Below are 14,657 nucleotides of genomic sequence, written 5' to 3'. Positions count from 1 at the left end.
TTTGTTGGGAGAATATATATCTCCTGGTTCGAGTGAAAACTTCTAATTTTGAGTTGTGGTACGATCTTAAAAGTATCTTTCACAGTTGTGGCCCTTCCCGAAATGTGGTTAAGACCAAAAAAATAAATCAACTGTTTCATTTTTTTCTTTTTCTTGTTATTCGAAGGGCCCGCTAATAGTTATGCTGGACCCACAAAAGATCGATCATGATATTGATTCACGATGTTGTTGAGAAAAAACTGGGATTTTGACATCGAAAAATTAAAATCAATGAGTAGATATATAAATTAGGAAAAAGCCAAAAAAAATGGGATTGTCCCACCAGTTGTTATTTGGCAGAACAATAAATTTTATTAACATTTTAATATTAAATTTGATAGTCTTATTATGAGACACATTTTGCATTCTGAACTAACGGTACCGTTTCTCACAAGTTTTTCTCCTAAATTAGATCATTAAAGTGGTATATTCTAATTTTACAAATTCACTCTCTTATTTACATGATAAAGATTGAAGAAAAAAAAAAAAGATAAAACGGAAGTAGGTGTGTTTGTGAAGTGTTAAGCGAAATGGGATCTAACTATCCTTTCTGACTGCAGACCCTAAAGATTAGGCCTTAATTTGGCCTTCATCCTAGGTGTAATATCCCACATAATGAGTAAGTGAGTTCTTAGACAAATTTATAAGTCATGCACTCTCCTAACTAAGTAGACAAGTTATGGATTGCAAAGTCCAATAACAAAACTACATCAAGATTTTCGACCAAGTGAATGGATAAATACGTTTACGATATGATTTCGTTATATTCTATTTCCAATAACCCTTACAAGGATGAGAGATCCTTAGGGGGGGGGGGGAAGCATGTAATATCATATATTACTAGCAAGTGAGTTTTTTAATTGGTTTATTAATCATAGACTCTCTTAACTAAGTTGATATATTTTGGCGATTCTTGGGGGTGGTAAGGGAGGTAAAAACTGTATTTGGGTTTGCCCACCCCTCCTTAACTTTTAAAGAAAAAAAAAAGTAGATATATTTTGGCTTGCAAAGCCAATAATAAAACTGTGACAGACTATGTTCCGAAAGCGAGCAATATCTACTTGGTTGTTGGGCCCAGGGTATTACACTAGGGGCGATGGGATCTAACTTTTTGATTATGTCTTGAACTTTCATCTAGAGCTAGGAAAATAGGTTATCATGTCATGTTCGTATCGTTCTAGCTTCATGTCATGTCAATTTTAGATTGACCCAAACATGACTCATTTAATAATCATGTTAAAATATTAAGACCTTAACATGACAAATAAAATAAACTGGTTAGCTAATAACATGTGTAATGTCTATATATCTAATAAGATTTACATCAAATATTTGCACTCCATTATTGATATTATAAAATATACATATCTATTAAAATATTACATATTTACCCTATTGAAGTTCTAATTATACATATATAGATAATATTAAATATTGATATGATATATATATGTCTAATTAATATTTTATACATTTACATTATTAAAGATTTAAATCTATGTAAAATTTTTATAAATGACACACCATGTATATATTCATCATTTTCCCAAAAAAAAGAAAAAAAAAGAATTATGTTCAATATTTGAGTTTTGATGACAATAACTTATAAATTTATTTACAATAAAAAAATGTAATCATGTCATTAAACGAGTAAATGAGTCAAGAATTTTAACCATAACTGTCATCATAGACTCAATCTATTTAATAATTATGTCAAATTCGAAAACTCATATACATTTATTAGTGTTGTATTCGTGTCAGGTAATTAAGTCGTGTCAAATTTTGTCACTTTGCTTTCATCTTTCAATTAGAGTAATGCTTTTCACACACCTTTAAAACCCTTATTAAACTTCATTCTTATGATTGTAGTTCTTTTGCTACTAGAATTTACATTAAGCAATTATTAATGTAACTAAGTTAAAATCCTTACACCTATAAATTATCTCTCCTTTCATCATTAAATCCTAATTTAGGATGTGAGTTCCAAATAATTTTGAATCAATGAAGAAATACATTTCTTAATAATAAATTTTTTAGTATAAAAAAATATGTTTAAATTTGATTAACTCTCTTATAATATTTTGTCCTTTTTCGTAAGTGTAATAGAAGTAAGTATTATAAATATAACAATGGGGTTTCGTACTAGTTTCAAAAGGGTGTTAGGAACTTAACTTTATTTAATTATTTATTATTCGAATAAGAGTAGCATCTGTATCCTTAATTGAATGATATTTACATTAAAGTGCAATTGTCAGATTGAAACTCTTCGTGCGCACATCGTCACAAAATCTGCAATCTTCCTAGGAATTTGTTGTTTTTGGAGCGCTCTGCACATAGTGCACTTTGATCATCAGGATAAATTTTAGCACGTAATTACTTCAGTCCCTCTTACAATTAATTTTGAAAAATAAAAATTGAGTAACTTTTAAATTTTGATTTTGATGATCAATTTTATCCTTTAATGCAATTTCATAATTATCCTTAAAATTATTACCTAAACTCAAAATTATTTTTATTCAAATTAGAAATAAAATCAATGTTTTAATAAATTTTTATTATAATTTATCAATATAAATTTATTCACATCAATTTGTTGGTCGAAGTATTATTACATTTGTTTTGCTATATTATAAATTTAATTATCAATTGTTTTAAGATTAAAAAATATTATAATTTTTTTAGTAAAAATTATTATAATACACAATTAAAAATATTATATGTACATATTTTAATGCATATAAGTAAATTTTATACTATATTATGTACATTTTAGTCATTTATTTTCTCTTAGCAGTTTAATAATAAAATTTACCAAACATCTATAACTGTTTTTAAAACTCATAGTACTTTTGAAAACAAAATTTATCAAACACTAAACTGATTATTTTCACAGTTGATTATTTCTACAGCACAACATTATTTTAAAAGTTAAAGTTTTCTCAAACTGACCCTAACAGTAGTCAAGAGGCTGATGTAAAGAAAATGGTATAATTGATTAATTGTTTATACTTTTCTTTACTTTAAAATGTAAAGAGTAATGTGGATTTTTTAAATGAGTTTTCTGAAATATGGTGAATATACACAAATTGTGGGTGAAAAATAGAAATATCATGGTCCTTAATTAAAGGGTTAATTCCAGATTATCCCCTAGTAAAATCAATATCTTCAAAATATAAACTCCAAACTATTGTAAACTTCAATTCCTATTATATGATTTTACAATAAATGAAAATCTCTTATTTTTATTAAAGTAAGGGACAAAATAAAAGATATAAAAACAAACACTTTAATATAGTGCATTTTGTCGTTAGTGTATTTTTTTTCTTTTAAAGATTGTCCATGAATTCCCCTATTTTAAAATTACACATGTATATATATACACGGCTTGCTAAAAGATTAAAAAAATACAGTTTAATGCGGTGAAATATATCATATAGTATATTGAAATATGTGTTTTTTTTTCGTTTAACTTGTCTCTTATTTTAATAAGATAATAGGTCCTTTACTAGCTAATTATTCTATGTAGAATAATTCTCCAATAAGAACATTAATAATTGAAGATGTCACTAAAATATAAAAAAGATACAAATTTTAATATATTAAAGATATTTTTTAATGTTTTAAAATTTATTTATTTTTAATATTTTAATTACGTACTCACTTACTAAAAAGAATATGTCGTGATATGTAGACGATGATACGATGAATAATTTTCTTGCTTCCTTGATTATATTTCGTCCGTCTAATTTCTTCACCATCCATCTTATCCAAGTCCAAAAGCTTTACATTTGCACTATCCAAGCATAATATAACCAACCAAACCAAACAAACAAACAAACCAAGCATAATCCCTCTTTAATCTTTATTGGTAAACGAATTTTAGGTGAACGTAACGCCGGCGGTGCAAGCAATTAATTAGTTGAACCACCCCGTTGAAAAATATAATTCAGCTCAACGTACAGCCAACAACTTGAATATATGAAAATCCTTGTTTGATCTTCATGCGTATATATTTGAACCTCCTTCCATATCGAATTCTCCATTAATCCTCATCACATCAGTACTAATATAAAATATACAAAATGTCCAGCATCAAAGCAAGGGAAGATGAGCGTGCCGGCGCAGAGATTGTGTATGGCGCTGAAGAGTGCTATCGCCATTCTATTGAGCTTCTTGAAGAGCTAGGGTTTCCAAAAGGGGTGCTTCCTTTGCAAGATCTTGAAGAGTGTGGAAGAGTCAGAGAAACTGGGTTTGTTTGGATGAAGCAAAGAGCCCCATATGAGCATTTCTTTGAGGGGACTAATACTCGAGTGAGTTATGCAGCGGAAGTGACTGCTTATGTAGAGAAGTTCAAGATGAAGAAAATGACTGGCGTTAAAAGCAAACAAATGTTTCTGTGGGTGCCAATTTCTGAGATGAGCATTGAAGATGCGTCGAGTAATAAGATCCATTTCAAGACTCCGATGGGAATTGGCAAGTCTTTTCCGATCACGGCTTTCATGACCGATGAAGAGAAACACAAGTACTTGGACATGAAAGCCAACGAATGAATCATTTGAAAACTTGCTGCATCTCTAATTGGCTCGGTGGGCGGGCATATATATATATATATACATGCACACTTTTAATTGATTATCCACTTTAATTATCTAATAAGGTTACAGCATAGAGTTTCTCGTTCATATATATAGCATGCTTAATTTGATTTCGTCATATTCAGAAAAGAGTTAACTAATATTTGATAAAATCAATATGGTCCTCGTAATCATCATTCTACCCATATGTTCCTGTTAATCGAAATTTGATGTAGGATTAATTAATTTTTATAAAATTTCATCTTCAATCAGTTTTATCAGGCTAATTTAATCCAATCCTTGAACACAAACATACTAGTATTACTAGTTAATTTATTTGGTAATAAAATTCTCTAATTGTGATGTTACAACAGTCGTGTTGGCTTCAATCGGGGGAAAAAAAAAAGAGAAAAAAGGAAGCTAGCAATCTAAATGACACGGTAATTAACAAAAAATAATAATAATAAGTATAACCATCATTACTAGACATATTTTAAGTGGAGTTCAAATCCTCTCGTGATTTGAATATTACCTGAGTTTTGTGAGACCTATTGGCATGTGGCATTTATTAAACTTTGTGGCCATGGTCTCTTTTCTTGTCTTTTAATTGTTTTGTGAGCGGTCAGCCTCTAAAGGATGCATTTTGTTCACTTGTTTCCCTTTTCTCTTCGCTAATAACCAACCACTAAAAACGTCCAAACAGCAGCCAAATGTCTAATTCACTTTTTTTTTAAAACAAAGCTTTGTGCCTACTGTCACGGCCGGCTTGTTCCCTCACTGTGCGGCGCGGCCTTAGGCGCCAAATTTTATTTTTTTGGCCTTAAGTCAGCCTTGCACACTCAAATTCATTGCTGGATTCGAAAGTCGGAAAGTGTATTTATTCAAACCCGCTCAAGATGGGAGGAAAAAACTCGTATTACTCGAAAAAAACGTACGATGCCTATGTGCTGGATTTTATATGTTGCTTGTTATGCCTTGACCAAATGAAACTCCTTCTATATATATGTTGTGTTTACTCGCTGGAGTGGGAGTGAGGAGTGTGGATTCTTCCCACTCATTTTTGGAGTGGAGAGTGGGAGTGGGAATCTACTCCCACCTCTCCCATTTCTACCATTTTTTATTTTATTTTATGTTTTATAATTAATAAAATAAAATAAATAATATTATATTTATTTGAATAATAATATTATATTTATTTAAATAATAATATTATATTTAACTAAATAATAATTTACATTGATTCTAAGTTAAAATTATTTTAAAATAATATTATTATATTAATAGAGAATTAATAAATATAATATTATTATATTTATTTAAAAAATAATAGTACTATATTTATTTAATATTAATAATAATAAATACTTTATTCTAAGAAAATATTAATTTTGTACTAAATAATATTATATTATTATTTTATATAATAATAAATTTAATATAATTATATTAAATAAAATAAAATAACATTTCATTTTATATTAAAATTACAATTAATAATTTATTGTTCATAATTAAGAATATTAATAATTATAATAAATTTACAAATATAATAAAATAAATATTATTCATTAAATATATTTTTTATTAGTTTTGTAATTAAAAATTATAATTTTTTAAATAAGAATAAAATTGTAATTTAAAACTATTTACTCCCAATTCAAGATAAAGTAAACACATAAATTGGATTCTGATCTCCATTCCATGCTTCCATTCCAGTGTAAGTAAATAACCTATTCCCACTCCCACTCCACACTCCCAATCCTAGGATTCCCACTCTTCAAAATTTCCAATCCAATCCAAAAAATAAACGCTATCATAGAGTATAATAGAGTATAAGGGAGTGGTCTCAATGCTCAACCACCTCAATAAATGTAAGAAAAATATCTATGAGCACTACATGAGTCTAGAATCATCCATGGGCCAGGCCATGTTGCTTGGGTCGTTACACTACTGAGCCTTCTTCTCTAGTATTCAACTTAGTCCACCCGAACTCCAAGGCATAATTTTCTTGTTTCTTCAGCGATGTTGAGACGTAAAAGATTAATAAATTAAGAGAAGTAATTTTTAAATAATAAAAGTATTACTAAAATTTAAATATATGAAATTTAGGTTTTAGGTTATTTATACAGTAACCTTAAATATCGTGTATTCATTAAAACATATTAATTTAAAATATTATTTTATAATAAAATACTCGTAATCTAAATACAAACAACAAAATAAATGACATTAAAGTCTGATATCTTAAAAAAAAATTCTAAAAACAATAAAAAAAAAAACTTAAAATTGTAAAGTGACCAAGAAATAGACGAAATTTTCAGTTCGATCGCGGGCAAAACTCCATTACTGGTATCAAATAATATATTTTACACTTAAAACGAATATCTAAAGTGTAAGTTATGACCTCTGGAATATATGCTACCAACCTACAGTGATCTCTATTGAATCCAGCACCAAATTTCGATTTCAAAAATGCAAAAGTAATTAGAGTGAAAAGCCTGAGCAAAATAATTGATTTGTTGCCCCGCCACGGTCGCTTGCAACGTGTTGAGCTGGCTGGAGGCTTTAATTTACATTTGATAAGTGAATTTTCTGTTTTTTGTTTTTGTTTTTTAAGAAAAGAAGATAAGTGAAGTAAGGCTTCTAAACAAAACACACACCATTTTAGAGCTGCACAAAATAACTTAACAAATAAATAGATCTTAACCATACATTCTAATAAGTAATATATGTTAGTAATAGACCTGAAAGAACTCAGATAATGATCAAATTATAAGAGAATCTGAATTTATGCATGCCAACCCTCCCAACCCTAACTCTGAAAAGTCAAAATTGCTGTCACTTTTAATATGTTAATAATATAACCCAAAAAATAAAAAATAAAAGAGTTGTCGTTTGAAATCTAATCCAAAGCAAACTCAAGCACATAGAGTGTTAAGGAATATGATGAATCGGAGGAGTCAGCTAACATGTCCACGACAGCTCAAACGGGTCTTAAGTGAGCTCCTATAGATACTAAGGCCTGTAATTAGTTAACGAGTTGTCAAAGTGAAAATCAATTTCTCTGATATTTCTCTTTACTCTTCCTCACTTTCTTTTATTTTCTCTCCATCCAAACGATCGATACAATTCTCATAACTTTTCATCGAGCTACCAAGCAGCACATGGTCTATTGACTCTTCGACATCCATATATACCCATGTAAATTGATGATGATCAGCATAGAAAGAGTCATTCTATCTATCGAAAAGCATCAATTAATGCTCTCGATTTTTGATAAATTTCACTCATTTCTCGCTGTCCATTTGATAAATTTGGACTCTATCATTTGATTTTGAAACTTCAGTTTGTTCAATAAATGTCTAAAAAATTTACAACTTACAAAAAAGATTACATTACTTAATAATTTAGTATAACACATCAATGAATTCATATTTTTATCAACATTACTTAATATTTTTACTTTTTTACATTTCTTATTTTAATATTCAATTGTTATTATATATTTTGTATTCTTTGAGTTAAAAATTTCATCCTAGCTAAAGTGTGAATATTAGAATATATAATGAAAGAAACCTAAGAATACATTCTTAAAGGATTGCACCGCCCATAATGACTATTTTCTTTCAAACTATATTTTTAAAAAACTACTTCAAAATTATGATATTTTTCACCAATATCTTGTTCATAGATAATTCACTATATAAACGTATATTTTACATATTCCCAAAGGACCATACAAATATTATGAGTTCATGTATATGTCGTGTGAGACTATATACAAATGTCCTTCTCCATATCTCCCGGAAGGAGTTACAATATGAATATATAAACAAGGCATAATTGTTTTTTGAAAAAAAAAATTGGGGGAAAAATATAACAATCAAAAGTGTTTGAGTAAATGAGGTCATTAAAAAAAATTGTTTGCTTTTGGTTTGAACAGTTTCTTATCTTCATTGGCTCGTTGCTTTATTTTCAATTGTTTAGACTTTTACTGATAGATTTTCACATGCTTAATTTATATTAGATAAATTTCAAGAATAGTTTGATATAATAAAATATTGAAATTTGTTGTAAGTAGTGTATATATATGTACTTTATCCTTTTAATTGATCCGGATGTTTTTATTGAATTCTTGATGAATGATTCTTTTATGATTATCTTAAATTACTAAAGCCTAACTAATATTCACATGTTTGAATCATGAATAGTCCTAAAATATTTTGAGGAAAAAATCAATCTTTGAAGGATTGTAAAGGATTATGATTTTCTTTTATGATTATCTCCTTCAAGGAGCTAAAAGTTCATATATAAGCTTGATAATAATTTTAAAACTTGACTGATTCTCTCATTTTAAATTATGTGAAGAGAAAAATATAAAAGAAAATATATTAAAAGATACATGATATTGTAGCACAAGTATGCTCTTGCAGTGGCAAATTAGGAGTGTCAATATAAATTGATGTTATGGTTTTTATTAAAAGAAAAAAATATGAGTTTTTTTGTTAAAAGCAAATCATGAGTAATTGAATTCCTTAATGGATTTCTATTCTTATGGGAGTAGTAGATGTAACCATTATCAAATAAGTTTTAAAATTTATAATGGCTGGATGTCTTATCATATCAAACCAACATGTGACTATTATACCACTAGAATTGGTATGAAATTGAATCAATATTGGTGATAGACCGAAAGTTCAAATACAAAATCATCACTAATTTGGCTTAGTAACTTTGCTATGCAAGCTTAATAATTTTTGTGAACGTTTGGCAATCTTTGCAAAATATGTTGATAATGTCAAAATAAAAAACACACTTGAAGAACTTATGATTTTATTTCTTTAAGTATGAAATTTAAGTTGAAAGTTCTTAAAATGAGAGAATCCCTTCCAATTTATGTATTGAAATCTATCAAATGGAATGTTGATATTATGGAATTACTAAAGGTATTTCATATTCAAAAATTGATCCACTTTAAAATATGGTGTATATGTCTTGGTCCCAAAGAGCCATATTTTATTCCAACTTATGCATAAGGTTTTGAAAAATTGTATAATTGCAAATTAAAATATGTTTAGCATAAACATAAAAATGTCAAAATAGTGTGAAAAGTATATCACACTTTTTTTTTTAATTTGGATGCTAAAGCTTGGTTTTGTTCAAGAAGATCAACAAAATTATGAAGATATATACATAATGATATTTTTTTAATCAAAATGACAGTTTCTATAATTTACTTTATGTATTCAAGCTTTTAAAAGATTATGTTAATCCTGTAAATTGTTTCACCAAAGTATTACAATTAAATTATTGATAATCGAAGCATCCATGTCAATTTAAGGAACAACATACTTATTGAAGGGAGTTATTGATAAAGATAGCTACATGCACTATACTTTTTTCCTCCACTAGGTTTTTGTCCCATTGGGTTTTCCTAGTAAGGTTTTAATGAGGTAATTTTCACTTTCTTAAGATATAGATAAATAATGCACTTTCATTTGCTAGTCTTTTTCACTAACAAGTGTGTTAATGATGCATATTTTTTGGAGGACGCACATTCAAAGGTAGAGTGTTATAAAATAATTATAATTTATATGAATGTTTATTCAAAAATCATTTCATTTTCCTACAAGTAATTTTTAACTTTCTTATAACTCCTATTATTTCTCAAATTTGAGGATTGTTATCTCCTATAATTATATTGTATTACTTACCACTTCATAGTTGTATCATTATTAAATGAGACATTTACTCCTTATTTGTATGCATTTGAAATTAAATAAAATTGTAATCTTATATTCTTCTTTCTTTCCCTTACTATATTGTTCTGCTCTTAAGGATAAATAATTTAACAACATATAAACACACACTTAGTATCTTAGTATATTATTAGTTATACCATTATCACTCGATTAAGAACAGGTCGTCCACCATATCAAAAACAGTACGTCCACTAAAATTTAGGGACGACGATGAGCTGTTGCTTGTAATGTTAAACGAACGACAAAACGGTCACGTATTATAAATTTTTCACTCATAGTAAACGCAACATCGTTCACTCGTTTGATGTACTCGTATCGGTCGAAAAACGCTTAAAATTGAATGACGCCCACTACATCCCCAGAGACCAGTGTTTGGCCCTCATATAAAAAAATCCGCAAAAAGGAGTCCACTCAACAATGGGCTCCATGCCGGCTCCCCAGCACCTTCGTCTGATCCGTCCAATTACCTCTGTCCACGTCAGCACCAAAGCTATGCCCTATAATCATCCCCATCCCTCGCTAGAGGTCACAGGCGGTGCACTTCACACATTCCTTCCAGCTCTCAAGACACTGAGCCGTCCGTATAGTCCGTTTCCAGTAATTGGTTGGAACTGCCACGTGGAGACTATATTCGCCGCATTCTTTCGGTCTCTCCCAGACGTCAAGCTCAAGCGGGAATGTATCCGAACCAAAGACGACGGCTCCGTCGCTCTCGACTGGATCTCCGGCGACCACCAACTCTTGCCTCCCGATTCTCCCGTCCTCATTTTGATGGTTAGGCCTCTCCTCTTTGAACTCTTTTGTTTTTGTTCTTATTTTTCTGGTGACTCTTCGCTTCGATAGATAGAGGCGGTGGCGTACTCGTATTACTGGTGCCAGTATTTTTAATTCTTCATTAGCTAATTTGAAAGATTATGTATCTCATGCTATTTATTATTTAATGAGATGTGCTGAGCTTTTGATGGACCTGTTTACATTCTCATCTCATTCAATAACCACCGATCACAGTCTTGTATATGTATGTGTGCGTGTGTTTATATATATATGGGATTGAGGTGTTGCGAAAAATTATTGGCATTCAAATATAAGCAGGGTGACTTGAGTGATTAGTAAAACTCGGTAATGTTTTTAAAGCTAAATAGAAGCACAACAGTTACGGAAGGTTATTTTGCTGGAGATATTGATTTTGATTGGTGATTGCAGCCAGGTTTAACAGGAGGGAGTGAGGATTCATACGTCAGGCATATGCTACTTAGAGCGAGAAGTAAAGGGTGGCGAGTTGTGGTGTTCAATAGTCGAGGTTGCGGAGATAGCCCTGTTACAACTCCTCAGGTACTACTGCTTTTCTTTCAGGTTACTGTTTATACCATATGCATTGGAATTTCTGAAATGGTTTGATAGAGTTTAAAATTTTTTTCATTACACTGATGTGCAGTTCTATTCGGCGTCATTTTTAGGAGATATGCAAGAAGTAGTAGCACATGTTGGATCCAAGTACCCAAAAGCCCATTTGTATGCAGTTGGATGGTCTCTTGGGGCAAATATTCTTATTCGTTATTTGGGTCATGTAAGATAATGATTTATCCATGCTCAATTTTTGGATTGAGGTTCAGAATTTTGGATCCATGTTGCCTCTTCTTGTCTTTGCATAATTGCTGTGGGCATAGTGCACCACTTGTGTTTATGTTTGCTCATGAGATAGATCCCTTCTAATGTAATACCTATTCCATTCCTCAATTATCTCCATAAATTTGCAGCCATTCTTTTTTCTTTAATATATCGTTGTAGATAGAGGTAATGGTTTCCATGATTTAAGAATTAACAGAATGTTCTTCATTATTATGCATTAAAAGGTGCTTTGATCTCAAAGGGTCCTAGAAGAGTTGGAATGTTGTAAACTGTTCTGTCTACCTGGTCTATATAATTGAGGCTTTACTTATATTTTTATAATGTGCTATTTGCAGGAATCTCACAGTTGCCCTCTTTCTGGGGCTGTTTCACTGTGTAATCCATTCAATTTGGTCATTGCAGATCAAGATTTCCGTAAGGGCTTTAACATTGTTTATGACAAAGCTCTTGCTAGTGCTCTCTGTAGAATTTTCAAGAAGTAATTATGTGATAAAATGCTTTTCTCTGGCTGCCAGTTATTTCATTTTAAAGTTGATGGTTCTATGTTTAGACACTGTCATCAGAAGCTCCTTTTGATGCAGGCATGCTCTTCTCTTTGAAGACGTGGGTGGTGAATTTAATATTCCGCTGGCAGCTAATGCCAAGTCTGTCAGGCAGTTTGATGATGGATTGACCCGTGGTATGTACTTTTTCCTCCTTGATAGGAAAACTTCTCATTGGGCTGAGGGATTTTGTGTTGTGTGCCATCACTTTACAGTATTTTTCTATGAATCGGTGCAGTTTCATTTGGTTTCAAGTCAGTGGATGACTACTACTCTAATTCAAGCAGTTCAGATTCTGTAAAACACATCCGCATTCCTTTGCTTTGCATCCAGGTAGGATGTTTCTATCATTTCCAAAGACAAAGTTTCTGATATCTGCTGGTGAGGTTAAACTGTATAAAACTGTTTTGCTGATTACAGTTTTGATCATTCCTTCTTACTGCTCATTTTGAAGTATTTTCAGGTTTTATGCATACATTATATCTTAAATTTCCATGTAGAGCTTGAGAATACCGGGGATGTTTTCATTGTACACCTTCATAATGCTCTCCCTGGCATTGAAATCTAGCTATAAAGCAATGATGAAAGAGAAGAAATGGTCATCTCTTTCATGTATTTTATGATCTGGTATGAGGGTTGCCTGTTTGAGGGGTTGAGACTGGAAAATAATCAGACTCTTTCAATCATGACGATTCATCTTAAGAGTTGGTTTTCATGTCTCTGGTAATGGACTGCAGCATTGACTGCATTCCAATTTTTCATTTCGATGTGGTTTTCTTGAGTTATGGTTAGAAAATCTGTAATTGTTTTTCATTTCTTTTCAGTTTGGACTGGCTCAATCTTCTGTGTGATAAAACATGTGGGACTGCAGTAGTACTGCTGTAAATTGACAAGTTTTCTGTGGTTTGCAGGCTCAAAATGATCCAATTGCTCCTTCTCGGGGAATTCCTCGTGAAGATATCAAGGTATGTGCTGCTATCCAGCAAATGAAGCCTTCCTGTCTGTTTTTTCCTTTTATCACATGATATCAAGTTGGATATATATTTCTTTGGTGACGGGTGATAAGATTGTTAGTTGACTGGGGCTCCGTATGACTAACATTGTCGTTTTTCTTTGTGGCTGTACTATCTTTGCATAATTTTCTCTTCCCTTTGCAAATAACATTTCTGATGAAGTCTGTCACTGTTATCTCAGGCAAACCCAAATTGTTTGTTAATATTGACCCCCAAAGGTGGTCACCTGGGATGGGTTGCCGGCCCTGAAGCTCCTTTTGGATCACCATGGACGGATCCTGTGGTGATGGATTTCCTCGAGCATCTGGAGAGAGCCTCATCCAATGCTTTTCCATGTTTTAGTGACCTGAAAGATGTGCAACAAATTTCAGAGGGCTTGAATAGCCTAGAAGTATAGTTGTCGAATAGCCTATTCATACATGTCAATTGATTTGAAAGTATGAATGGGTTCATATCATTTAAAATGCCCTTGCAGTCATGCCGTTGTTGCAGCTTAGCTGAAAATACTCTCCTGCATCATGAATTTATGTTATTTAATATTTATGCACCCAATTGGCTTATGAAGAACAGTAAAGTAGAATTTTAATTATGGGTTTGTCACATCTAAAGCGTATGTTTAAATAAAATGAGCTAATGTTGTCGGATTCTATAGACTCTTATAATCTTTTCGGAGCCTATTTGAAGATTAAAATTCTTGAATAATGGCACTGAAAAAGAAAAATTACGAAATCTTATGTCTCCAGGTTCCTATCCATTGTTCAATAAACGTCCAAGCTTCGTGCACTTTTTACTTTCATGGGGAGAGATTTGACTTCATTACTAACCAGAGTCTTGGTATTTTAATGGTTCTTAGTTTTTGGAACCTAACTTGGCGTTTTCATAAAAAGTAAATCCCAGATAACTTATTAAGTTGCTTTTGTTTATGGCTAACGTAGAATTATTTTATTGATATTTTTGTCCTTGTAACCATCAATCTAATAAAATGAAAAGGGTGCCCATGGCGATAAACCATCAAAGAGAACAAGTTTTATGGGTGTAGTGAGGAAAAAAAAAGTAATGGCAGGGGTTTGATTGAGGTATGTTTTAGAATTTTCAAGA

General features: G+C 30.9%; 2 protein-coding genes across 2 annotated transcripts; both read left to right on the top strand.

The window, feature by feature from the left end:
- The first annotated feature begins 4,019 nt into the window (after nucleotides 1-4,019).
- On the top strand, nucleotides 4,020-4,653 carry LOC18046901. The gene has a single exon (XM_006439165.2). It carries the CDS (start codon nucleotides 4,122-4,124, stop codon nucleotides 4,587-4,589), a length of 468 nt encoding a protein of 155 aa, XP_006439228.1. The 5' UTR covers nucleotides 4,020-4,121; the 3' UTR covers nucleotides 4,590-4,653.
- A 6,027-nt stretch (nucleotides 4,654-10,680) lies between these two features.
- On the top strand, nucleotides 10,681-14,349 carry LOC18046900 (embryogenesis-associated protein EMB8). The gene is given in 9 exon segments (XM_006439164.2): nucleotides 10,681-10,760; nucleotides 10,763-11,149; nucleotides 11,579-11,707; nucleotides 11,811-11,942; nucleotides 12,340-12,482; nucleotides 12,586-12,683; nucleotides 12,785-12,879; nucleotides 13,458-13,511; nucleotides 13,741-14,349. Coding segments are annotated over 9 exon segments (1,299 nt in total). The 5' UTR covers nucleotides 10,681-10,715; the 3' UTR covers nucleotides 13,957-14,349.
- Nucleotides 14,350-14,657: the final 308 nt, after the last annotated feature.

The sequence above is a fragment of the Citrus clementina genome, unplaced genomic scaffold, assembly GCF_000493195.1.
Source record: "Citrus clementina cultivar Clemenules unplaced genomic scaffold, Citrus_clementina_v1.0 scaffold_3, whole genome shotgun sequence".
Classification (NCBI taxonomy): Eukaryota; Viridiplantae; Streptophyta; class Magnoliopsida; order Sapindales; family Rutaceae; genus Citrus; species Citrus x clementina.
The sequence above is the reverse complement of the archived record's forward strand: the minus strand, read 5'-3'. Positions and strand labels throughout refer to the sequence as shown.

Bases quoted from the DNA above. Each gene is read 5' to 3' on its own strand.
- LOC18046901 (XM_006439165.2), top strand. From the start codon at position 4,122: ATGTCCAGCATCAAAGCAAGGGAAGATGAGCGTGCCGGCGCAGAGATT.